At 35.0% G+C, this 27,905-nt stretch overlaps 2 protein-coding genes across 2 annotated transcripts; both read left to right on the top strand.

Moving 5' to 3' along the window:
- Positions 1-1,377: 1,377 nt before the first annotated feature.
- Positions 1,378-3,154, top strand: LOC143608983 (WUSCHEL-related homeobox 4-like). Its single transcript, XM_077083870.1, has 3 exons — positions 1,378-2,096; positions 2,396-2,671; positions 2,796-3,154. The coding sequence occupies exons 1-3, from the start codon at positions 1,797-1,799 to the stop codon at positions 2,931-2,933; spliced, it is 714 nt and encodes a 237-aa protein (XP_076939985.1). The 5' UTR covers positions 1,378-1,796; the 3' UTR covers positions 2,934-3,154.
- A 17,695-nt stretch (positions 3,155-20,849) lies between these two features.
- Positions 20,850-24,883, top strand: LOC143608975 (polyadenylate-binding protein 2-like). The gene is made up of 9 exons (XM_077083860.1): positions 20,850-21,114; positions 21,641-21,759; positions 21,828-22,481; positions 22,584-22,661; positions 23,093-23,182; positions 23,254-23,388; positions 24,028-24,195; positions 24,268-24,435; positions 24,527-24,883. The coding sequence occupies exons 1-9, from the start codon at positions 20,850-20,852 to the stop codon at positions 24,758-24,760; spliced, it is 1,911 nt and encodes a 636-aa protein (XP_076939975.1). The 3' UTR covers positions 24,761-24,883.
- Positions 24,884-27,905: the final 3,022 nt, after the last annotated feature.

Raw genomic sequence — 27,905 nt, 5'->3', positions numbered from 1 at the left:
CTTACCTGCAAGTTATAAATTGCTGCAAAATTAATTGTAAGGAGACAAAATTGTTATGGGTGATTTGATATTTTGTATTGGGGTATTTTTGAACATTAAAAAATTGTAACCGGTCAAAAAGCTACTTTAAATAATCCGTACGCACCAATGCTTAGGTTAAAAGCCTTGTTTTGTATGTTTTATAATATTCATATTATACGTTGTGTTAAATTTTATTTATATTATTATTAATTTTTACAATTATATTTAATTTTTATTTTCGTAGCTATGATCTTATTTATTTAAAATCAACATCAACAATTTAATTTCAAAAATCTTCAAATTTTATAAACAAATTCTAGGTTTGATTCATTTTCATCTTTATTATTTATATTTTATTTGCTAGCTTTTTATGGATATATGATTCCCAAAGACAAAAACAGGGAATTTGATGTATATTAAGAGAGAATTTGTGGCTCTCTTTGCTTTCCTTTTCAACATTCTCTACCCCTTAAAAGGCTGCATTCACTTCCCATCCAAAATAACACAGATTGAGAGGGGGAACATAGACATAGACCATACCCATGTCCATATATTTCTTGAAAATGAAAATGAAAATGAAAATGAAAAAGAAAAAGAAAAGGTTCCCATTTTCATGTTTTGGGATGGTAGGAATCTTTTCTCATTCCCTCTCAACTCACTTTATAGCAAATAAAGTCACAAACACACCCAAAGAGCACCGAAAAGCATACACACCTTATCATGAAAGCAAGAAAAGTGAAGCCCAACCCCTTGATTAGACTAGCTACCCAACATTTGGCATTTACATTCTATTCAAATTTGCAGCATTAGTACTTTTAGAAGAACCATTGGTAAAAATAATTTAAAAATAAAATACTTCAAAAGTAATACAAGAAACAAAGAAACATAGTAAATTACAAGATTCCTTTGTGTAAACAACATTTAATTCCTATGTGAGAAAAGTTCTTACATCTTTGTTTCCTTTTCCTTTTATATTCTTCTAGCTATCTCAATTTCAAGCATACAACTCCGGTCATCTATATCACATACATCTTAGCTTCGTTTTGAACACGATTTGGTTCGTTGCGAAACTCTCACCTAATAAACCACAAACTCAATAAATAAAACTTTTGTTAACTGTAATTAACTAGGTTTTGCAAAATCTCTTTTATTTAAGCATGTTAATAGTACGTACCTTTAGCATCATCATAGTTAAATTACATTCTCTTAGCTATACAGTAGAATCGTGTGATTGTTCTTATAGGAATTCAAGTGGTCGTGATGGTAATTTTAGTGAGGCCGTTTTGCTATTCTTTATATGGTAAAACTGTATTCCACTGCATTTTTGTTTAGCTTTGTTAAACTCGAACCTTCAACCTAGGCTAAATGTCGTGAATTTGATTAATTTGTCAAATCTTTATAATAATCTTGATTTGGTAAAAGGAAAGGGTCATAGTTCCCTTTCAGTATTTCATCCTATCTAAACCACACGCCCATGCATTATTGCTCTCCCTCTATAGATTGAGAGTTGTTTCAACTTTCAACTCCTTTAATAAAAGAAATCATTGCTCAAGTCAACCTCACCCCATCATTTGGTCTTGGTTCTTCATGGGGCTACCACTTTCTTTTCCTTGCTTTTCTTTCCCTTCTTTTACCCCTTCATTTGCATAATTCTCCATGCAATGATGACATCCCTTTTCTTTCTTTCTTTCTTTCTTTCTTTCTTTCTTTCTTTCTTTCTTTCTTAATTTGTCTATATAATTGATACTCTCAATCAACAATATTTTTAACCATCCATGGGACTCAGTAGCATGAAGGTGCATCAGTTCGCACGTGGTGGTGGGTTCTGGGGTGACGATGATTCCTCATCGTGTGGCCTCACCCTTGGTGTCTGCAAGCGAGTGTGTCCCCTCACCCCTAAGTTAAACCGTAGTGCTAGTACCCAATCTTGTTTCACTATGAATGATATTAGTGTTAGCAGTAGCAGTAGCAGTAGCAAATTCACCACCACTTTTGATCTCAGGAGCTTCATTAAACCCGACAGTTGCCCTACTGATCAACTTGTTTCACCCAACCAAAAGAAAGATTCTCCTCAGGTGATCATTAATCTTTAATTGTGTTTATATCATATTCCATGCATATTATGACACAATAACAAAAAAGCTAGCTATGTGTAATACTGACTATATATAGTTATATACTCAACATTTTAGTTGATGATAAATTGTAATGACATAAAACTCTATTAACCAACGAGTTCGGCTAAATCGCAGCTTGTGATGGACAAGTGTCTTTAAGAAGTTTATTTTAACAAGTGTTTAGCACGCTACATGACATGTGAAAAAAAACGAACATAAATAAATATAATTTGATAAAATTGGTGAACTTTGTGTAGGATGAGACACATCCAGGAGGGACAAGATGGAATCTAACGCAAGAGCAAATTGGTATCTTGGAGATGTTCTATCGAGAAGGAATGCGAACTCCGAACGCTCAACAAATCGAACAAATCACGTCACAACTTAGTAAGTATGGCAAGATAGAAGGCAAGAATGTGTTCTATTGGTTTCAAAATCAAAAAGCACGTGAAAGACAGAGGCAGAAGCGCAACAATCTCGGTCTCACTCGTTCACCAAGATCAACCACATTATCCACCATCATAAACTCTAGAGTATGGCATTCATCTTAATTTTTAAACTCTGTTATACACAATGTTCTTTCTCATGTGGGCATCGTAAAAGTTGAGGTTTTGCATGAAATAAACATATCTTTTTTTTTTTTTTTAATTCTTGAAGGGAGAAGTAGTGGAGAGTCCATACAAAAGGTACAGAAGCTGGTCATTTGAATGCTTGGAAAAAGATGAGGAAGATAATAAAAGTAAGACCCTAGAGCTGTTTCCATTACATCCTGAAGGAAGATCAAGATCCACATGAAAAGGGTTTATCCATGGTTAAACTTTCACTTTCTTTGGCTCTTTTCTTGTTTCTTTGTTTTGGGAAAGAATAAAGACAATGTATCCCTGTACCCTCTTAAGATCTTTATCTTATTTGTTTTGACTTTGGAAACCGAAACATGCTTTATCTTGGAAAATGTTGCTAGCTAGCGATCGGTGCTTCTCTTTATTTAGTTTCCAGTTTTCATCTTTCTTTCAATAAAGTTTCAAACGTCCTTTTTTTTTGAACAGCAAGTTTCAAACGTCCTAGCAGAAACAAGATCAAACCATAAGTCCATAACATTATTCATACACAAATGCATCAAAACACTAGTACTACGTACTACACAAATAGGTGGACCACCAACGAAGTCTAGTGAAAAAATGACTATCTTTCATGGATTTTTGTTGGACGCAGTACACACAACTAGGGTAATTCCGGATCCGGTCGTCTTTGTGGAAACTCTTTGCTGATGGAAGACGCGGTGGTGACCTGGATACGGTTTGTGAGTTAGATTCTGTTGAAAGTATAAAATTAATATGTTAACTTTTTAAACTTCAATTCAATATTAATATGTTACTTTCTAACTTCTATTCAATGTTATTTTTGAGGTGTGTGTTAAAAAGAAAAAAAGGGATCGACTTGGATACTGGAAGATTAATGGGCTGAGGTGGGCTGAAGTGTTCATGGGCTGAAGTGGGCTTAAGTGTCAAAGACAAGGCCTGCTATGTAAAACTGTTTCTCCAGGTTTTATATAATAGAGGTATAGGCAGATAATATATATACTGGACTCGCTCTCTCTCTCAAAAGTTGTTACGGTTGTTAGATTGATCTAGGGTTTGGTAGCGTTCATCTTGTTTGTGTATCGTGGCTCGTTAGATCTTCAGTATTTTGTATTCAGATCATCATATTGATGATTTGTGTGTTAAAGACGAAGTATTGTGTTCTTCAATTGGTATTGTCGATTTCATATCTTGTTCCAACTCTTCTTTGATTATCATTTTTTACATGGTATCAGAGCGTAAAGAGCTTTGATTCTTGGGATTCCGCTGTCTATCAATACTAATTGCAAGGATTTAGGGTTTTCAATTTGGAACCCTAATTTTTGGGGCATTTACTGTCTTCGGTGATTTCGTGTGTATCTGGACATTGACGGTAATTAATCTGTCAAGATTTATAACCCTAAGTGAAGGTTGTAGATCTTGACTCTTGGAAGGAACACCCTAACTTGGGCGCCCCTCGGTCAGTTCTTTCCATTTTCTTGTTACTTTCTATTACACGATTTATTTGCGTAGGCATATTTGGTCAGTTAGGTGTTCTAGCAAGTGAATAACAGGAGGTGACTTTCCTGTTCGTTGTGTTGAAGTCTTTACGTGTTGCATATCAGTAGATCTCTGTGTTTTAATCTTGTTTGTAAGTTGTAAGTATGGGTGATGCTTCTAGTTCTAGTACTTTGATTAGCAAACTTGAGGCTAGTGATCCTTTATATTTGCATGCTAGTGATTCTAGTAGCCTCACTGTTGTAAGTATCAAATTAACTGGATCTGAAAATTATACTGTGTGGTCAAATGCAATGAGTCTTGCACTTCAAGTAAAAAATAAAATTGGTTTTATTGATGGCTCTTGCATTAGATCCACAGATGATGAGATACTTGCAAAACAGTGGGATCGGTGTAATTCTGTTGTGCTTACTTGGATTTTAAATTCTGTTTCTGAAGAGTTGTATGTAGGTCAAGTTTATTCTAAATTTGCTTATGAAGTTTGGAATGAACTAAAAGAGACATATGATGAAGTTGATGGGTCAATTGTGTTTAATATGTATCAAAAAATTAATATGTTCTCACAAAATAATATGCCTGTGTCTGAATATTATCATAAGTTGAATATTATGTGGAAACAACTTGATCAAATTCTTCAGTTACCTACCTGTACATGTAATGCTTCAAAGAAATTCAATGAGTTCAATCTTATGATCAAACTGATGCAATTCTTAATGGGGCTTGATAGTAGTTATCAGTCGGTTAGGGCAAACTTGCTAACTAGAGATGAACTTCCTACTGTTAAGGAGGCTTTTTCTATAATTTCTAGGGAAGAATCACATAGACAGACTAGTAGTAGTAATCAAAAAGGACAATCTCAAAATATGGGATTTGTTTCTAAATCTAATCAGATGTTTGATAATAAAAAGAATACCACTAGATTTCAAAATCAAAGTGTTAAGTGTTCCCATTGTAATAAAATGCGACACACTGTTGATAAATGCTTTGAGATAATTGGTTATCCTAGTTGGATGAAGCCTAGGAATGGACAAGGAAAAAAGATAAGTGGTAATAGTAATAATTCCGTGTCTGATACTACCACTACTACTACCACTACCACTACCACTACCACTACCACCACCACCACCACCACCACCACCACCACCACCACCACCACCACCACCACCACCACCACTACTACCACTACTACTACTACTACTACTACTACTATTGTTAATGGTATTAATAGTAATCCCTCTGTTAGTGGTCAAAAAGGACAATCTCAAAATATGGGATTTGTTTCTAAATCTAATCAGATGTTTGATAATAAAAAGAATACCACTAGATTTCAAAATCAAAGTGTTAAGTGTTCCCATTGTAATAAAATGCGACACACTGTTGATAAATGCTTTGAGATAATTGGTTATCCTAGTTGGATGAAGCCTAGGAATGGACAAGGAAAAAAGATAAGTGGTAATAGTAATAATTCCGTGTCTGATACTACCACTACTACTACCACTACCACTACCACTACCACCACCACCACCACCACCACCACCACCACCACCACCACCACCACCACCACCACCACTACTACTACTACTACTACTACTACTACTACTACTACTACTACTACTACTACTACTACTACTACTACTACTACTACTATTGTTAATGGTATTAATAGTAATCCCTCTGTTAGTGGTCTTTCTTCTGAGCAAATTTTTAGGTTGTTAAGCCTGTTAGATGAGAAAGTCGGGGACAATCATCAAAGCTGTAACGTGTCAGGTAATATGAGTCCTTGGTTTTCCTTTATGAGTTTTTGTAAACCTCAGTTTTGCTTTGCTAGTTCTAGTAATAACATGACAGGGTGGGTGGTTGACTCGGGAGCAAATCAGCATATGGTTATGTCTGATAACGAGTTAATAAATCAAATAGATGTTTCTGATCTGAATATAAGAGTTAACCATCCTAATGGCACTAGTGCGTTGGTAACTAAAATTGGATATATTAAACTAAGTGATACAGTTACGTTATGTGGTGTCTTTGTTGTTCCTGATTACAATGTGAATCTTATGTCTGTTCATAAGCTTGCTAAAGATAGCAAGTTAACTGTTTCCTTTGATGAACTTAAATGTTACATACAGGACTCCTTAACAAAGAGCGTCCTGGTGACTAGTAGTCAAGTAGATGGTTTGTACATTTGTGGTGGGTCTACGGTAACTAATAAGGTGTGTTATACTAGTTATAGGGCAGTTAATTTGTGGCATGCAAGATTGGGCCACCCATCAAATGTTGTTTTAGATGTGTTAAAAGATCATTTAAATCTTAAAAATATTAACTCACATGTTCCTTGTGAAGTTTTTTATAAGGCAAAACAATATAGGGAACCTTTTCCCTTAAGTGATCATCAATCAAAGGAACTATGAGAATTACTACATCTTGATGTATGGGGCCCGTATAGGGTTCCAAGCAGAGAGGGGTATAGATACTTTCTCAAAGTTGTAGATGATTATACTAGGGCTGTTTGGGTTTATCTTATGAGACATAAAAATGAAGTTTTTGATAACATTAAAAACCTTGTAATAATGATTAAAACCCAGTTTAATAAAGTTGTAAAGATCCTAAGAAGTGATAATGGGTATCAGTTTATAAATAACCAAATGAACTTATATTGCCTTGAAAAAGGGATTGTTCATCAAACAACTTGTGTCTATACTCCTCAACAAAATGGGATTGTTGAAAGGAAGCATAGGCACTTATTAAATGTAGCTAGATCTCTACTTTTTCAAGGAGGGATTCCTCTTAAGTTCTGGTCTGATTGTGTGCTAACTGCTGCTTACTTGATTAACAGGACTCCATCCTCGATATTAAATGGTAGGTCTCCATATGAGTTGGTGTATGGTTTTAAACCCGTCTTGAGTCATCTAAGAATGTTTGGTTGTCTTTGTTTCAGTACTATTTTAAATAACTCTAACAAGTTTTCAAGTCATGCTGAAAAGTGTGTTTTTATTGGATATTCTAATGAAAAAAAGGGATACAAATTATGGAGTTTAGATAAAAAAACAAATAATTTTTTCTAGAGATGTGAAATTTTATGAATCTATTTTTCCATTTGTTGATAATCATATTTTGAAGGATGTTGACACTATTAATTCTGAAGTTAACAACTTAAATTTTTTTTATCTGTATGATCAATCTGAAACTAAACATTCTAATAACCAAACCATTCCCAATGATGAGATAATTGCTGGTCATAATAGATGTGAAACTTCTACCCATCGGTCTCAGCAGTCTAGAAATGGTTCTAGTACTACTAAGGGCAGGGCAGATATTGATCAGCAGCCTGGTAGTTCAGAATCAGGTTCCAGGGGGGTTGGGGATGTAGACAGAGGTAGTGTTGTGTCTAATGACAATAATAATAATGATCATGCTTCTGAGGGAATAGAAGTCGAAATAGAACATAATACACCAACTATATTAAGGAGATCTACTAGGAATGTTAGTTTTCCTAAAACTTTAAAAGATTTTGTTGTAGAAGGTAAGGTCAAGTATGGTCTTGAAAAGGTTGTTAATTATTCAAATTTATCATTTTCAAATATGTGTTTGACTTCTGTTTTAGATAAAAGTTGTGATCCAAAAACATATTCAGAAGCTGTAACTGATCCTAATTGGGTTGCAGCTATGAATAATGAAATTGAGGCTTTGAATAGAAATAATACATGGGAGTTGGTTGAATTACCACCTAATAGGAAAACTATTGGACGTAAATGGATTTTTAAAATTAAATATAAGTCAAATGGAGAAGTAGAAAGGTTTAAGGCTAGACTTGTAGCTAAAGGGTTTAATCAAAAAGAAGGGGTTGATTTTTTTGAAACTTTTTCACATGTTGTTTAGATGATAACAGTTAGATGTGTGTTATCTATTGCTATTAAAAATGATTGGTCAATTTTTCAACTTGACATTAACAATGCTTTCTTGTATGGTGATTTATATGAGGATGTTTACATGTCATTACCTGAAGGGTATTTCTCTAAAGGGAAAACTAAAGTGTGTAAATTAAAGAAGTCATTATACGGCTTAAAACAAGCCCCTAGGATGTGGAATGAAAAATTGGTAAATGTATTATTTGAATTAGGATTTGTACAAAGTCAATGTGATCATTCCATGTTTCTAAAAACAAGTGATTCTTTGTTTATTGTTTTACTTGTTTATGTAGATGATATTGTGATAACTGGTAGTTGTAATAAAGAAATAATTAAAGTAAAAGAATTTTTCAAAACCAAGTTTTTGATAAAAGATCTTGGTGATCTTAAGTATTTTCTTGGAATAGAAGTTATTAAAACTGATAAGGGGTTTGCTTGTCACAAAGAAAGTATTGTCTAGATCTACTTGCTGAGTATGGCATGACTGGATGCAAACCGGTTAGTAGTCCTCTAGAACAACACTTTGTGATAACTCATATATGTGAAAAGAATAATATTGTTTTGTCTAATATAACTGGTTATCAAAAGCTTGTGGGAAAACTGATTTATTTGTCTCATACCAGACCTGATATTGCATACTCTGTACATTATCTAAGTCAATATATGCATAAGCCAACTAATTCACATTTACAAATTGCTTTTAAGAGTTTTGAGGTATTTGAAAGGTGCTCCTGGAAAAGGAGTTTTGTTTACTAAAAGTGAGTCTCTTGATTTAAGAGCCTATTCAGATTCTGATTGGGCTAAATGTTTGGAGACAAGGAAATCCGGTACGGGATATTGTGTATTTTTTGGAAATTATTTAGTTATATGGAAAAGCAAAAAGCAGCCAACTATTTCAAGGTCTTCTGCAGAATCAGAACACCGTGCAATGTGTGCTGCAACATCTGAGGTAATGTGGTTAATCAATTTGTAGTCTGAACTTCAAATCAAGGTTAGTATTCCTATTAATTTGTTTTGTGATAATACGGCTGCAATTTCCATTGCAGCCAACCCTGTTTTTCATGAGAGAACAAAACATTTTGAATTAGATTTATTTTTCTTAAGAGAGAGAATTTCAAGAGGTACAATTAAAACTATTGCAATTAAATCTGAAAAACAAATTGCAGATATGTTTACTAAGGGTTTGCTAATTAAACAACATATGGAACTTTGTAATAAGTTGTGTTTGTTTGATGTATTTAGTCATTGAATTGTGAGGGGGTGTTGAAAGTATAAAATTAATATGTTAACTTTCTAAACTTCAATTCAATATTAATATGTTACTTTCTAACTTCTATTCAATGTTATTTTTGAGGTGTGTGTTAAAAAAAAAGGAATCGACTTGGATACTAGAAGATTAATGGGCTGATGTGGGCTGAAGTGTTCATGGGCTGAAGTGGGCTTAAGTGTCAAAGACAAGGCCTGCTATGTAAAACTGTTTCTCCAGGTTTTATATAATAGAGGTATAGGCAGATAATAGATATACTGGACCCGCTCTCTCTCTCAAAAGTTGTTACTGTTGTTAGATTGATCTAGGGTTTGGTAGCGTTCATCTTGTTCGTGTATCGTGGCTCGTTGGATCTTCTGTATTTTGTATTCAGATCATCATATTGATGATTTGTGTGTCAAAGACGAAGTATTGTGCTCTTCAATTGGTATTGTCGATTTCATATCTTGTTCCAACTCTTCTTTAATTATCATTTTTTACAGATTCTTGTGTAGACTTTTTGTTTATTTGGTGGTGAGGGCTCATTTGTGACGGGCTTTTCGTCTCTAAGTAGGTAATATCTTACTACACTATTAAGCCAATGCAAAGTTTTTATATGGTATTTAACTAGCATGTCATCGTAGGCTTCTAACTTATCAATTTCTTAATTATATAATTTCTACGTGTTAATTTGAACATTAATTTTAAGCATTAACTCCTAAGTTGAAAAATGTTTCAAAATAAATAGTTATAATCATCATTTATTGAGTAACAAAGACAATTGTTTTCATTGTTATTTTTTAAAATTTTGAGACTTTGTTATTTTATTTTTTTTTATTTTGAGAAATTATTTATAAATGTTTGGACTGGATGTATGGATGCTTGGATTGAAATGGTAGTTTAAATCACGAGTTTGGATTATATTGTTGCTTTATTAAACGTGTGGTTTAATAAAAATCATAATTATATGTCATTGTTATATTCATATTTTTAATATTTTTTATGTTGTGTACATAAATGTTTTATAATTTCCATAAAAATAGTTTTTATAGCAAACATCTTATGTTACAATATCTATATGTTTACGCTTTATAGTTTACAATATATGAATTTAGTAGATGATGAAGTTTTAATTAATACCAGGTTAGTAACCCGTGTAATACATGAGCTGGATAAAGAATATAATATCAACAGAAAATATGTTTATATACGTGGTATAATTTAGGATTGTACAACATTTTCTTATATATGAAATTAAATATTACGTTCTCTATAAATTTGAATAAAGATTAAATACAAAAATTGTTCATAAACCTTCAAATATCTCATTGTACACAACATATGTGGTTTTCCCATATTAATTGAATGATATTAAAGGATAACTTTAAGGTTTTAAAATGGTAAACCAAATCAAGAGTTAAGCCAAATTTAAATAAATTTTCACTTAAGGCAAATTCTGAGTATTTAGATATACACACGCTCGAAAAGAAACCTTTAATAGTTTATGCATATATTAGTTGATTTGCACAAATCAAAAAGATCTATATAATAACAATATTTTGAAATAAAATATTTAAAAATTAGTTTAAAAGGCGTAATAAATAAACAAACTTAAACGTTTTTTTTTATTTCTGGAAATCACACTAAATGAGAATTAATGAAAATTTAATTTATGAATTTTAAAAGTAATAATAAATGTAGCAAATTAATTTAATAGATTTAAATAGGGTTTAATTTGGAAATAGCTTATGTGTCATCCTATGTGGACAATTTAGAAAGATATCATGTGTCCATAGTGTTTTGCTTTAATATAATATTAAGATTAAGATGTTCTTTTTGTTTCTTGGTATAAGTTAGAAATATGTGAGATAACTTATAATTATGTTTTTCAAATTGTTATTTTTCTCTATTTGTCTTTATATGTTGGATTCTTTTAATTAAAACAAAATGTGATGATAATAATAATAATAATAATAATAATAATAATAATAATAATAATAATCAATGTTGTAAAAGTCGTTAGGCGGTCCTAGGCGGTCGACTGGGGAGTTGCGAGTACTCGGGAGTAGTTGGGGATTACTCGGAAAATACCTAAGGAGTACTCGACCGAGGTTGGGAGTACTCGATCTAGGTGGGGAGTAATCGGGGAGTACTCAGTCGCCTACTCGGGAGTTTTACAACATTGATAATAATAGATTATGTGGCGTTTATAATTCACTAAAATGTATATAACACACATATGCGTGTGCGCATGCACACACATATATATGAAGTTTTATATATTTTCCGTCCGTGTGTAACACGAGATCTAACGTAGCTATTATTATATCGTACTATATAATAAATACGAACTTTGGTGTTGTCAATGTCTTATTCGACAGCTTGGTGGCACCGTATTGGTCCACAAATTTTGTTTTTTTAAGTTCAACTATCGCGTAACGAATATAACATAAACCGCCTAAACATCAATTTTTTTTGTTATTCTAGTACCATAACAAACGTAACAGAAACCGACCAAATTCCTGTAGACTTACCGCCTCAACGCCCAAGTTTTTACCAGCAGATGCCACGCCGTTGGTCAACCTCAATTTTATATTATTTTTTTAGCTCCGGTACAGAACGAGCATGACGGAAACCAGCAGAATTCGCATACACTCAACAACTCAATATCTGGGACCGACAACACTCATCTTTTAACAAGGGCCGTATTTTACTAACCTTTTTGTTTTAATTCAAGTACCGTAATGAAGGTAACCGAAACCGACCGAATTCGCGTCGACTACCATCTCAACGCTAGGGACCTACAACACTCGGGTTTTACTGACCGAATTAAATTCATTTCACATATTTTGTTTTTTTTATATGTTAATTTGATGAATTTATCTTTTGCTCTTAATTCTGGTACCATTATGAACCTAACCAATACCAAGCGACTGTGATCGAATCGTCGTCACAACGTTCGGGTTTAACGAGCACCCCGGTTTTACCCTACAAATAAACATTGTTTTAAATATGTTAATTCTTTTTTTACAATATGTTATAAACCTATACTTTTTTTTGGTTTTTTATTTTAAATATGTTAATTTGACAAATTTATTTTCTAGGTTTAGTTTTGGTACCGTAACGAACGTAGCCGATACCGACCTTACTCGCGTTGAATAGTCGCTACGTCGTTGGTATTACCAAACGAATTATCCATCGTTACAGTTACGGACTTTTTAGTATGTTATTTTTTAATTTTTTTTAGGTCCCCTAACGTCGGATTCGACAAATGAACGAATTTTGTTCTTAATAAATGATTGAGACAGGTGCGGTGAAATCAAACGATTGAACAAAAATATAAAGATAATATAAAGGATAATGAACGACTCCGTAATCGGTTTAAAAGATTGATAGTATTAAACGAACTGAACCTACCCAAGGTTAGCTCCCGTTGGGTGGTTGATTACACCATAGAAACACACATATACATATGACAAATAAAGTTCTATTAATAGCGAAACACAAATCTTCTAGAAGCCTTTTCCTCGTTGAAGCTAAACGCGTGCACCGAAACTCTCGTCTCGGATCCCGAATTTACGCTCACTTTAATTATTAGCTTGAACATAAATATATTTCGAGTTTCACCACATTGATATCGCAATTCATAATTTTTGGCCTTACAATCACCCCCTTGACTTATGATATCAATTGTTTAACCATGTGACACATTCACAAATCACCTGATAAAACTGAAGCCCTTTGTTTTAATTCACTCCCTCAAGGTATGACCCATCTAATTTCATTCATGTAGGAGTTCTCGCTTCTTTATTCATTCTCTCGTATTTTAAGCTATATAGGCTGAGATAAGCTTGAACATCCACAAATCGATCTCGAATTATCGGCTTCAACGATCGAATGACAAAACTTATTATTTCCTCTTCAAATCCAAATCCAATTTGTTCAAAGTTCACCTCACGGATCCAACTTCCCTAACGTCTTGAAAATAATATATTAATAACAAGCTTTGAACATCCGATCAAACAATGACGAAGACCCGATCAATTTTGACTTTCTTTTGCCAAGCCAAATAAAAATCATTTTCTGCCTAAAAGTAGCATTCCTTATAACTAGCAGAAATATCAACTCTAGAATATATGTTGTTCAAAGTTAACCAGGAGTAAAAAAAACATTATCTGAGCCCAACAAAGTTAGCAGCCCAAAACTCATGGTCCATTAACCCAAATCAAAATTAAATACAGGTCATTGTTAAGCTCAAAACAGAACTCATAAAGCCAGCTTGTCGCCTAACACGTAATAACCAAAAAATAGAATATCATGAGAGATCAAAACACAAACCTTAGGAGCATTATGTCAGCCGCCATCTCCAACTACTGTCCAGCCTACCAAAAATCGTGCTCCGGCCGGTTAGCCATCAGACGCCGCTGTACTCCATCATCCCAGGTGATGGTTGGGTAAAAGTTAGCTAGTTTTATATATTAATTAGTTATATTTAGTTAAATAATTGAATGAACATTGGTACTTCAAGCATTGTTTACGTGTTTTAGGATATTGGAAGCTATGGAGTTTAACGAGGATATTTACGGGCTTGGAACGAAAATCGAGAAGTGAGAGATTGGACGTGCATGCATCACGAGGCATTCAAGAAAAGAAAAATGAAAAATATGAAGTTTTACATCTTCGCGATACACGAAGATGCAAAGAAGGGCAACTTCGTGATACGCGAAGTTGCAGTATGTCGGCCGCGACTATTTTGTCCTTCGCGATAAGCAAAGAAGCATGCCTGGACATCTTCGCGATATGCGAAGATGCTTAAGTCGGCCAAAAATTTAGGTTTTGCCTTATATAAACCCTTTAACCTCCTCATTCGGTTATATATGACTTCCAGAGGCAAAAGAGGCTTCTTAGGACGATCTTCCATCATTCCAAGGCTTCCGGTTCATCTCGGGTTTGCATGTTCATTAAGATAAGTGATATAATCGATATGTCGATGCTTGGCTAAGTTCTTTGTTCATTCTAGGTAAGGTTTTTGTGTATTTTAACTTCTGACCAGATTCTAATACTTAAGGTTTATGAGCTTGATTGAGTTATTGCTTTGGTCTTGCTTAATTATTGATTGATTATTTAAACAACTTGTGTTTGGGATTATTAATTGATGCATTATTTGTTTGGTTATGTTCATCAACATTTAGGGTTTGAGCTCTTGTGGCATTGATTAGTTATCATCAAATATTGTTTCCTCATTGGTTTTAAAAAATATAAGTTGGTAATTAGGTAAACCGAGTTCAATTGTGTCATCAATTCGGTTAGGGTATCGTTTGACATCACAATCAAACTATTAGGTTTAGTAATTACTGCGTAATCAAGGGAATTTGGGATTAAGTTGAATATCACATTAACCAAACCTAGAATGAATGTTTTCATTAATATTGTTTGCAAAGTTTTTAAGTAATAATTAAGTTTCAATTAAAGCTTTTCTAAAAACCGCTTGACATCGTCTGTCCGCCGTAGTTAATTAATTAATTTAGTCATATTAAAATTAGCACTTTCCTTGAGTTCCTGTGGAGACGACCTTACTTACCCGTACTAGTTTATAGGTATTTAAGTCTTAATTAATTGTTTTTTAGTAGACCACGACAGCCTACGTCACCAGACCATCTTGAACATCCATCTATCATCAAACCTGGCCTTCATGTGACATCCAGCCGTCACCCACCTTGAACCACCGGTGACCGGCCACCTTTTGCCAAAAAAATGTGTTCTCCCACAGCACCCTCCAAACATCATCTTCAATCCACCTTTCACATCGATTCCTGAAAATCGTTCATCGAGAAAAAAAATACGATTACATAACATCCAATCATCATCCTCTCGGCATGAACCACCATCACGGGTCACCGGTGACCGGCTCCTTGTGACATTTGTCAATTTCGGGTTATTTTATACTTGTATTCTTAATGTAAACCCGACCCGTTTTGTATCCCGAACCTTTCGATATTATCAAAATGATGAATTGTATGTTAAATATTTGTTTTATAGTTGTTGGATAAAAAAAAACACCCTTTTCGGTTACTAAATTCCCCGAAAACGCTTAAAACGAACTCCAGAGACTAAAACTACCAAAATGGAGACTTGAAGGACCCATTTGTAGTTTGTGCTTTCTTGGGTCTATAACCAACCCATTTTCATGAAACACCCTTTATGAAAGACCCATTCAACTTACCCTATATATACACACCCATCTTCTTCATTTGTGCTTGCTCATTTCTTCATTTCTCTCTCAAATTCTTGAATTTTAAGGTTGTTCTTCATAAGCTAATCTTTCATTTTAACTAACTTCTCAATACTTAAAGCTTGATGTTACAACATATATATAATATACACTCCTTGTTTACCTTCGGTCTTTCATTTCTCCGGTCTCGGCCGGTTGAAATGTCGGACTAGTAAGGCAAGGTTACATGGAGGACTTTGTAGTCCTTGTTTATATATTTAACAAATCTAACCATATAACTTGTTATACTTGCTTAAATTCTACATATTTTAGTTTATTTTTCATATTTGTCAAGTTACATGGTATTGGGTATGTGGTGACTAGCCTCGGTTTCATCCCGAGTTGAGAACCGAACCAAAAACTGAACTTTTGTTTAAAAGCATTATTGTTAACTTTTTGAATGTAAAACTTGAGTATGATTATTTATAAGTTATTTTACAAGTTCCATGGTAATTGGGTATGTGGTAACCATCCTCGGTCTTATTCCGAGTCAAGGACCGAACCAAAAACCAAACTTTTGTTTAAAAGCTTTATTGTTAACTTTTTGAATGTAAAACTTGAGTATTATTATTTATAAGTTATTTTACAAGTTCCATGGTAATTGGGTATGTGGTAACCATCCTCGGTCTTATTCCGAGTCAAGGACCGAACCAAAAACTAAACTAAACCGAGTTCACTCGCTTAAGACACACAAGTGTGTTTTTGGCCACCAAAACTCATATTTTTCTTCAAGATTATATTTTAAATCAATTTTAGTAATTTCTAAACATAATTGGCATGTCGGTAACCAACTTGATCTTATAACAAGTTCGAATCGATAAGGTCGTATACTCGCTTAACGAACGTTAAGGTTCTTCACAATAGAACTACATACTTGGTTAAGTCTATTTTGATTTTATTGAGTTATCTCATAACATTTATTATTTTGGGAAGTTAACTGTGAGCTTGGTCAATTATCAAGTCTCGAACCGACAAACCCGAACACTCGTTTAAACCTCGTTTTGGTATTCTTATAACCAAAGGTTTTGCAGTATCGCATTTTAACCCACATTATTACTTAACATAGGTTGAGTAAAAAAAAGAAAAAAACTAATGAATAGAATACCGAGACCCGGTTTCGAGTAAACTTATTTTACAAAACTCGTTTTTTTTAATTTCTCAAATATTTACATTTTAAATCCTAAATTTTATTTATTTACTTTATTTGTCATGTATTTTATTTTAAACCCTTCCAAGACTACCTACTAACACAAGACCCGTTTAATATAGGTCTTGCTCGTTAAACCGATCTCTCCGATTATTCACGACACTATCTTTCAAGTTACTTGTTAATGTGAGTACTTATTCATCCCCCGTTTTCCATCTTTCGTTTTGGGGGTGGCATTGCATACTTATTCAAATTCAAATGATTTATACTTGAGTCTTAAACCACAACACGTATTGTATATGTTTACTTAAATAAATGCTCGATTTGGTGTTATATGCTTTACATGATTATGTGTAAATTCTTGAATGCTAAGGCGGGTAGCCTCTTGAATGCTAAGGCGGGTAGCCTCATCAAAGTATGATCATACGTTAATTCCGAGTATATATGGTATCCCCATATAGAAAGGTGTCGTCAATGTATTCTTATTGACGATTTCATTATTGTCGTCAATGTATTCTTATTGACGGTTTCATTTATCTAAATTGTTGCTATTATTTATTGTTTTCATATACTAGTTGTGGATTTCATACTATATACTTATTGTCCAAAACTATGAAAATTGCTCACCAACCTTCGTGTTGACAAACTCTATTTTATGCAATGTTACAGGTTTGATGTTAGCTTTATTGGATTACTTGAAGAAACTTATTATCTTGGCTTTAGGATATTAGAAAATAAAAGAACAAGTTATTTGTTTATCTATCTATTTGGCATTTTGTATGAACAATTTTTGTGTTATTTATGATGATATGGATTTAAATGAGTTGTTTATATATTCTAACTTTATAGTGTCATTGTGCAACGAGCAATCATGTCGCGCCTCGACGTTTCCGCCTTCATTGGTCGGGGTGTGACACTCCTCGCCGGTAAAATGAGCCGGATCTTTCCGCCGGAAAACCGTTCACTGGAGCTTATTCTTAGCCGATGACAATCTCTGGCCAGAACACCCCCATAACCTCTGCCTTCTTCATCCTACCACCTTCACACTCACCATCCAACTAAAACCGCCACAACCACCTTCGTTCGAGCAAGGTCACCGGCCACCCTTCGCCGCCTGAGCAAGGTGGTCGGCCACCCGCGACCGGAAAACCAGTATCACCTCTTAAACTTGTCGTGAAACTCCCAGATCTACATAGACGAACTTCTAGCACGATTATTTCCAACTTTATTTCCAAGATCTTCATACTTTATTTCTAAAACTTCAATGGGCCTTCACAAACTTTAAGAAATTAGCGTCTCGGTTCGTGTAATTGCGGAATTAGAACCCAAATATTAAGAACGAATTTGAATCAGTTATTTAAAACCCGCTCTGATACCATTTGTAGGGTCCTTATCGCCGGATCCGACAAACGAACGGATTTCGTTCTTGATAAACAATCGAGACGGGTGCGGTGAAATCAAACGATCAAACAAAAATATAAAGATAATATAAAGGATAATGAGTGACTCCGTAATCGGTTTAAAATATTGATAATATTGAGCGAACCGATCCCACCCAAGGTGAACTCATCTTGGGTGGTTGATTACACCATAATAATAGCAAAACACAAATCTTTTATAAGCCTTTTCCCCGTTGAATCTAAACGCGTGCACCGAAGCTCTCGTTTTGGATCCAGAATTCACGCCCACTCTAACTATTAGTTTGAGCATGAATATATTACAATTTTCGTCACATTGATATCACAAGTCACAATTTTGGCCTTACAATTATAAGTTAGGAAAGCGTCAATACAGTTTTTTAGGTTAATAGATTAATTTGTTTTTTAATTTCGTGTATGTATTTTAACGAACATAGCCAATACAAACTAAATCCACATTGTTGCACTACCGTAACATAGCAGGTAGATATACAGCGGACGGTTAAATGAATAGTCATCATCATCATCATCATCATCGTACTCAGTATATCCCACCAATAGCAAAGCTATAGTAGGGTCTGAGGAGGGTAAGATGTAGACAGCTTTACCTCTACCTCATAAGGATAGAGAGGCTGCTTCCGGTGAGACCCCCGGCTCGATAGTAGTTTTGCATCAAGCCTTGGACATAAGACACATAGCACTCAATCATCGGGACACCGGCTGATCGGTGCATGTACCCTTGTCTTTCGGCTATCAACGCCACTACATGATGCCTGATTAACCGTCCGTCACTTTTAACGTTATTTTCACGAGATTAGTAAAATAACGTCAAAATTAGTGCAATTTCACTTTTGCCCACCCGAGGGTTCACACATATATACATCATATGTGCGCACCGCAAGCAGGGCTATAGGTTAAATGAATAGTAATAATCAAAATAACATGTATTGATTGATGAAAAAGAAAAGCAAAACTTAAAACTATAAACAGGGCCGGTTAAATCTTAGCAAGAGGTGCTGGCGATGAAATGAATGATAGCATGATTCCAATAAAAATAAAGTGAATTTCTTTGTTTCATATGCCGTTGAATTAATTTTACTAATGTGTTCGACAGTTTTAAACTTGAAACCGACGGTTTCCGTTTGAACTATTTATTGGTGTGAATAGAGGTGTATTAGAATATAATCTTAAGATATAATCAGAATGCAAAGAATAAAATACTTTAAAGACAATTTTACCTAAAAGAACTTTATTTGAGAAATGACCAGGTGAGTTAATGCGTGCATGAAATCGTCAAAAATAAAATCAATATATGTCCATTTAACCGTTAAAGAAGGTGAGTCATGAAAACTTTATGCTTGGAAATTCTTTAACGTAACCTGATGATGATGATAAAAAAGGAAACAAAGAACAAAGTTCAAATTCGTGCCGTAAAATACTAAAACACGCTCATCACATGATACATTGCAAATTCTAATTATTTAATTGAACCCCTAAACTTTAATTATTGACAAAATCCAGATGAAATAAAAAGAATAAATAATAAAACTATCAATATGAATAAAATTAATAATTCTTAAAACGTTTAAATGTTTTCTCAAAGTTATAACTTATAACAAAAACCATGCGTAAAAATTTAACTAAAAAGTGGAAAAAAAACATACAATAACGTCATGCATAGTGACTCCCACTAGATTTTTCTTCAAAAAATATATAATAGTTTAACCAGCAATACAATTATTATATAAAATATAAGTGAATAAGTATGATTCGTTAAGAAAGGTTATGGCGTCACACAATGAGTCTCGACGCTCGCTACTACTGTAGCACCAAAAGAGGTTTTTTTTTCTTCAACGTCAATTTGAAAAGCAAGTGAAATGGTTTAATGTGAGAGCATTCCCAATCTATCTTCATACTCATCTCTATAATTACACTAAAAACATTATATTTCTCTCTTCTATTTAATTAAATAATATTTTTTTAATACTTTTACCATTACAGTTTTTTCTCTTCATCCTATAATTTACAAAAAAATCATTACATTTTCCCCAAATTTACAAAAACTCACCATCTTTTCTCTCTCCACCGTATAATTTACAATCACAAGCATTTAAAATCCCAACCTATAATTTACCAACTCTTCTCACACAAATTTAAGAGATATGAATGATGCTCCTCATTTCGGACTTAATAAATATAAATCCAATATTAATAATACTTTCATACAACAATTTCACCTAGCCGTTGACCAATGGCCCACACTTGACTTTCAACAAACATTAAAAATACAAGTTTTATTCATTTATGACACAAGTCATTTCTGACCACGTGTCTTGTCATCCATACCGTTACATTGTGCCATCTAACCGTAACTGCCAGGTGGCCCACAAACTCCAATCCAAGGGTCCAGATCCACCCTCACACCATCTGAAACTCACGGGTTTTCTGTCCTCTATATATACCCCTCCACTTTCTTCTCGCCGGAGCAGTGCAGTTCCGTCTGCCCTCCCGGAAAATATTAATAACAATTATTAAAAAAAAAACAAATTATTATATCATATTCCTTCATCCTCGTATTCTCCGATCCCAATCATCGGATCTCAGACAATTCATTACGTTACGTTAATTTAGTTGTACGAGGATCAATTAATGGCGCAGATTCAGGTCGTGCAGCCTCCGTTGCCGGCGACGGCGACGATCAACGCGACGGCGGTTGCCGGTGCCGTGGCGGCGAATCAGACGTTTGGAACGACGTCGTTGTACGTTGGGGACCTGGAGTATGATGTTACTGATTCACAGTTGTATGATCTGTTTAATCAGGTTGGACAGGTAGTTACGGTTAGGGTTTGTAGGGATCTCAGCACCAGGCGATCCTTGGGTTATGGTTACGTTAACTATAGCAATTCCAATGATGGTAAATTTCACCTTCATTATTATTATTATTATTATTATTTTTTATTGTTTATTGTAATTTGAATATTTGATGTTGATTAATTTAATAGGAGCGTCTTTATTATAATATTAAATAATACATTGATTTTGTCTGTTGCTTTGATCATCTGGAATTGCAAAATATTGTTAGGGATTTTTTTTAAAACAAAGCAAATGAAACAGAGGAACTGTTATTAATGATTTTTATTGAATTGAATATGTAAAAGGCTAAAACTTTTATTAATAAATTAATTTGCATTAATTGAAAGAGAATGAAGTGGATTACAATATTTTTTTTTAAAAAACAAAAGCAAATAAAACAGAGGAATTGTCATTTATGTTTTTATTGAAGATGTTAAAGGCTGAATTTTTTTTAATAAATTAATTTGCATTAATTGTAAGAGAATGAGTTAAGTGCATTATAGTCTTTTTTTATTTTGGTTGCAAATTCATTCATTTTAAATAGTTGATGAAATGAAATTGACTGTTTATGTTAATCTGGATTGCAGCTGCAAGGGCTATTAATGTTCTGAACTTTACTCCCGTCAATGGCAAGTCGATTCGGATCATGTATTCTCACAGAGATCCGAGTATTCGCAAAAGTGGAACTGCGAATATATTCATCAAGGTAAAATGTGACACGTATATTTGTTATTGTTTTAACTATAATATTCAAATTGTTTGTTTGAAATACAGAATTTGGACAAAACGATCGACAACAAAGCGTTGCAGGACACATTTTCGAGCTTTGGTACTATTCTTTCATGCAAGATAGCAACCGACTCAAGTGGTCAATCAAAAGGGTATGGATTTGTGCAATTTGACACTGAGGAATCTGCACAGAATGCGATTGATAAACTAAACGGTATGTTGATGAATGACAAACAAGTTTATGTCGGTCACTTTCTTCGCAAGCAAGAATGTGACACGTCATCAACTTCAAAGTTCAACAATGTGTATGTCAAAAACCTACCCGAGTCAACTACTGATGAAGATTTGAAAAAGACTTTTGGTGAGTATGGTACGATTACTAGTGCGGTTGTTATGAGGGATGCAGATGGGAAATCCAAGTGTTTTGGGTTTGTTAATTTTGAAAATGCTGATGATGCTGCGAGTGCGGTTGAGTCGTTGAATGGTAAGAAGATTGATGATAAGGAATGGTATGTTGGGAAAGCTCAGAAGAAGTCAGAGCGAGAGCTTGAGTTGAAGAGTCGGTTTGAGCAGAGTGCAAAAGAAGCTGCTGAGAAGTATCAAGGGGTGAATTTGTATGTGAAGAATTTGGATGATGGTATTGATGATGATAAGCTCAAGAAACTGTTTTCTGAGTATGGTACAATTACCTCATGCAAGGTTTGTTGCTTATTAGTTATTAGTAATTTCCAATAAGATAGAATGTTTTGATATGTGTTTTAGAGTTTATATCTAACTTGAGATGCTTATCTGTTTTATAAGGTTATGTTGGATCCTAATGGAAATAGCAGAGGTTCTGGTTTTGTTGCGTTTTCCACTCCTGAAGAGGCTTCTCAAGCTGTAAGTAATATGTTTGTGCTACATTCAGTACATTGTATGGTTTGTTTGTCCAACTTTAGCCGAAGATCAAAAGTGAACAGTTAAAAGAACCGGATTTTCTTGTTCTGGTTCATTCATTAAGAAAATGAACGTGTACGTGTTCGTTTATGCTAGTTTTTTAATAGAATGGTTCACTAACTTAAATGTACGAACATAACTGAATGTAGATGAATAATGTAAGCGAACATAATTGAGCAAACATCAATTAAATGTAAATGTGAGTATTAATCTGAGAGATGTATTCATGTTCATTTAACTAAATGAACAAAAGGTTTTGTTCATGTTCATTCATTTATTAAATAAACGAACATAATCAACATGAACAGTTCAATCAATGTTCGTTTCATTAACTAGTGAGGTAATTAATTTACTTTGATTATGGTGATTTATAGCTTGCTGAGATGAATGGGAAGATGATTGCTAACAAACCACTTTATGTTGCACTCGCTCAACGTAAAGAAGAGAGAAGGGCAAAGCTGCAGGTAACGTCTTGACGTTTGTCGTCCATTTATTTTATTTTATTTTTTCGGTTTTTAGTAACTGTTTTCCACAGGCCCAGTTTTCACAAATGAGGCCCGTTATGGCAACTTCATTAGGTCCTTGTATGCACATGTATCCGCCTGGTGTGCCCGGTATCGGGCAGCAATTGTTCTATGGGCAGGCTCCTCCTGCTATGCTTCCTTCCCAGGTACGGTACTCTTTCGATTACTATAAACAGACTTGCATCTCTTTGAGGGCATGCTCAGGGATAACTGGATAGTAGTGCTTGGAGGCGGATTTAAGGTTATGGAGTTTTAGGGGAGTGTATTAGATATGTCTTAGATCTGTCTTGGGGCCTTAGCTTTGCTAACACTTTTGTTTGCCTTAGCTAGCATTGTCTTAGCGAAGATTTTAGTTCTACTTGTCTTGTCTTTTTGCTCTTCTATCTGCTGTTACTATTAGCCTTACTAGTTTTTGCATGGTTGTTGCTTTAATTCCTTAAGCTACATTTTATGTTATTTGGATTACTATACTATACTATATTATACACGTAAAAGAAGGTTTTTGGAGCCGGGGGGTGGAGCAGCCTCTCTATCCTCTGGGTAGATAAAAGGTTTGACCTCATCTCCCTCAGACCCAACCACCAGCATATCTATGAGTGAGATTTCACTGGGTACGTTTGTTTGTTTGTTCATTTTACCATATGCTCTGGACTAGGATATCTATGCTAGTAAATGCAAGAGATGAGTTATACTTGCTTTAAGCTAGCACAACGGTATCATTTTCCAGTTATGCCTGTAATTGTCGTCTTTGGTAAATATTGCATTTTTGACTTGATCTTTTATAGGGTGGTTTTGGTTACCAACAACAGCTGGTCCCTGGAATGAGGCCAGGTATGCCAAACTTCTTTCTTCCGGTCGCCCAACAAGGCCAACAGGGTCAACGCGTTGGTGGGAGGCGTGGTACTGTGCAGCAAAATCAGCAGCAGCAGCCTTTTCCAATGATGCAACAGCAGGTATGTTTAGGGACTAAATCTGGATGAGACGCGGATTAGGATGAAAACGAAATGGTTTGTTTTTTTGAACAGATGTTTCCAAGGGGGCGTATGTATCGTTATCCTGGACGCGCAGATGGAAATGTGGCAGTGGTCCCCGTCCCATATGAGATCGGTGGCGTGTCACCTCAAGACCAGCCCATGCCGATCACAGCTCTGACTTCTGCCCTTGCTAATGCTTCTCCTGAGCAGCAGAGGATGGTATGTTGTGTTTTGTTATTTGTTTATTAACAATAATATTAATGTTTAGCTCTAATACTTATGGTTTAAAAAAATATGTAACAATGAACAGATGTTGGGTGAGAATCTGTACCCACTGGTGGATGAGTTGGAGCATGAGAATGCTGCTAAAGTGACAGGGATGTTATTGGAGATGGACCAGACAGAGGTGTTGCATTTGTTGGAATCACCGGAAGCTTTGAAGGCGAAGGTTTCTGAGGCTATGGAGGTTTTGAGGAATGTTCAGAACCAAGCTCCTGCGGCTCAGCTTGCTTCCCTGTCTCTTGAGGACAATCTTGTCTCCTAAGCATTAGCCACAGGAGTTTTGTTCCTTTTATATTGTCATTTACATTTTTAGGAGTTTTGAGACCATCTTTTGGTACTTTGTTTTCTATGGAAATGACCAAATGTTGAAGACTTTATTTTCTTTCTTCTTTCTTTTTCGCAGTTTCTGATCTTATTTCCCATATGTTGAAGACTAGTGATGACTGATGAGTAACTAGTGTATAAAGCCAATGTGATGACTTATATTAGGGAGTTAGTTGGTTAGCGTTGGTACTTCAACCAGTATAAGTGGTGATTTGTATTGAATCAGATACAGATACACTTTTAAGAGTATTCTTTTTCTAGGTTAGACTAGCAGTGTTTAGTTTTTTCGGTTAAAGAAATTGGAGCTGGATATTTTATTTCGGTTAAGAAATTAGATATTAGAAAGTCTCTTGATCGGTGAGAGTTACCGGGTGCCATTCGCATTACGAGGTGGAATAAATTCATGCCCAAGAAGTTTAATATTTTAAGTTGGCGGGTGCTTTTGGATCGTCTATTTTAACCTTTCTGCTAAAGTTTTGGATAATCCGTCTATTTTATGTCCGATTTGTAAGAATTAAGTGGAGGAGCTTTTGGTGAGTGTAGTATTGCTTTAACGATTTGGAATTTGACTGGTCATTGGTTGGAGGTGGATTTTCCGTTTATTTTGGGTCCAAAAAATATTATGGAATTGTTGGATTTCTCTAGATGGGTGATAAAGAAAAAGGATTTAATTGAGGTTTCACTGTTTGGTGACTTATTTGGAACAATCGAAACAAGGTGATCTATGATGCAAAGCTTTATTCCCAATCTAAGCCGACTATTCTCCCCCCTATTCTTTACCCATATAAACGAGAGCTGTTTTACATCTTTAATTCTATTAATTGACACCTGAGTATTGTTGAAAATGCTCTCATTCGTCTTCCATAAGCTCCATCACGCCGTGAGGATGATCACTAAACTGCCTTCGTTTGCTTTCAAGTTCCTTTAAATTGAGATAAATCTTTAACAAGTCCTTCACCTCGAATGCATAGACCGTGGTAAATCACACCAAGTACTCACAAATTGCCAAATGACCAAAGCCACATAGCATGATAGTAGTATATTTTCCACCAACTAATGAACCACATAACATGCACCACTTTATCTCGTTTAGACCCCACATTTGCATAGCACTTCAATGTTGCTACGTTCCCCATTTATGCCTTCCATCCAAAAAGGCTTACCTTTAACGACACCCATTTAATCCAATCAAGTGTAAAACCGGACTCGGTCCCCTATCAATTTGAAATGCCGACCTGCAAGATTTATAACTAAAGGTACCATTATTACCGAGCTTCCACTTCCAAGAATCTTTCTCCGAGTCTAGTTTCACGCCCGGTAATATCTCCAATCATTCCCATAATTATTGCACCTACGTGGATGTTAAAAGTTCCCTTTGGCCATTGGGTATACATTCTTGCTCCTTAACTCCACTTAGGCACCACATCATCTACTTTACCCCATTTTACTCTACCTCACCCTAAGACCATGGGGTATCCTTAACGTCCTGTAAGGCCAAAAATTGTGACTTGCGATATCAATGTGGCGAAACTTATTTTGGTCAACCAATCGGTCAATGTAGGCGAGCAATCCGGATCCGAGACGAGAGCTTCGATGCACACGTTTAGCTTCAACGGGGAGAAAGCTTCTTGAAGAAATATCTTCATCTATAAATAGAGAACATTTGTTAGTTTTATATGTGTGTTTTTAAATGTGTAATCAACCACCCAATGGGAGCTCACTTTGGGTGGCATCGGTTCGTTTAATATATTTCATCACTATTAAACCGATTACGGAGTCACTCATCATCCTTTATATTATCTTTATATTTTTTGTTAGATCGTTTGATTTCACCGCACCCGTCTCGATCATTTATCAAGAGCAAATTCGTTCGATGTTTAGGACCGGCTATTAGGAGACCTACAAATGGTAGAGAATGGGTCGAATCAATTAATTCAACTTTGTTCTTGATATTCGGGTTCTAGTTCCGCGATTATCCGAACTGAGACGCCAATTTTTTGAAGATCTGTTGAAGCTTAAAATTCTAGTTCTCGGAGTTCATCTTGTGTGTAGATCTAGATTCTCAGCCCCGTTTAAAGGTTCGTTTGAAGATTTTAATGAAGTATTCATAGGTTTTTGATGAAAGTGTGTTGTTGCCGGAACACGATTTTCCGGCAGAATGTTGGCCGGTGACCTCGCTCAGGCGGCAGAGGGTGGCCGGTGATCTCGCTCAGGTGGCGGAGAGTGGCCGGTGACCTCGCTCGAATGACGATTGTCTCATGGCAGTAGCATTGGTGTGAGAGCGAATAGGAAGAGAAGCTGATGCCATGGCCTGGAAGTGGCGATAACCGGTGGTTTGTGACGAAGATGACGACGACGATAAAGGTTTGTCACTATGCAACGGCGGTGGTTGTGACGGTTTCAGTTTGCTAGTGGTTATGAACCACGGTGGCAGCAGGTGGTGGGTAATAGTGGTTGGTGACAGCGTTTGATGGTGAACGGTTTTCTGGTGGGAGCTCTATGTCCGGTGAAGGCGTTTGAAGTGTGGCCGGTCGGAAGACCATTTTCCGACCAAGGGTGGATGTAGGTAATAATGAGAAGGAATTTGACGGCTCTGAAAGTATGGCGGGCTATGTCACACCCCAACCTAACGGCGGAACATAACGGGGTGCGATAATATTTGTATCATAGCTAAAAGATACTCAAATAAATATAAAGTGTCAATATCTAATTTACTTATTACAATCGTCGTACACAAGAGTTTCACAAATCAAAAATTATCCCAAAACTATTACATTAACTAATACATATAAATTGTTCTTTATTTTATTGAACCTAAGGTATAACTAATGTCTTGCATCTTCAATCATCCCATGTAGCTACATGCGATATGCGTAAAAATAGATATATTTTGTCAACAATAATGTTGAGCAAGTAATCACAAGTTTTGAGATATGTATAATGATAAAATGAAAATTTCTTACAATAATGTGTATTGCATCAACTAGCAAAACATAAAATAAAAGCGTCTTTTCAACATACCACTAGATTCGAGCATGTTTACCCGGACGGCGTATGATCATATTATGAGGATGATGATGAGG

Source organism: Bidens hawaiensis, unplaced genomic scaffold (genome assembly GCF_021521415.1).
Source record: "Bidens hawaiensis isolate Kalapana, Puna unplaced genomic scaffold, B.hawaiensis_p1.1 tig00002181_1, whole genome shotgun sequence".
Classification (NCBI taxonomy): domain Eukaryota; kingdom Viridiplantae; phylum Streptophyta; class Magnoliopsida; order Asterales; family Asteraceae; genus Bidens; species Bidens hawaiensis.
Note: the sequence above shows the minus strand (reverse complement) of the source record. Positions and strands in the feature narration are given on the sequence as shown.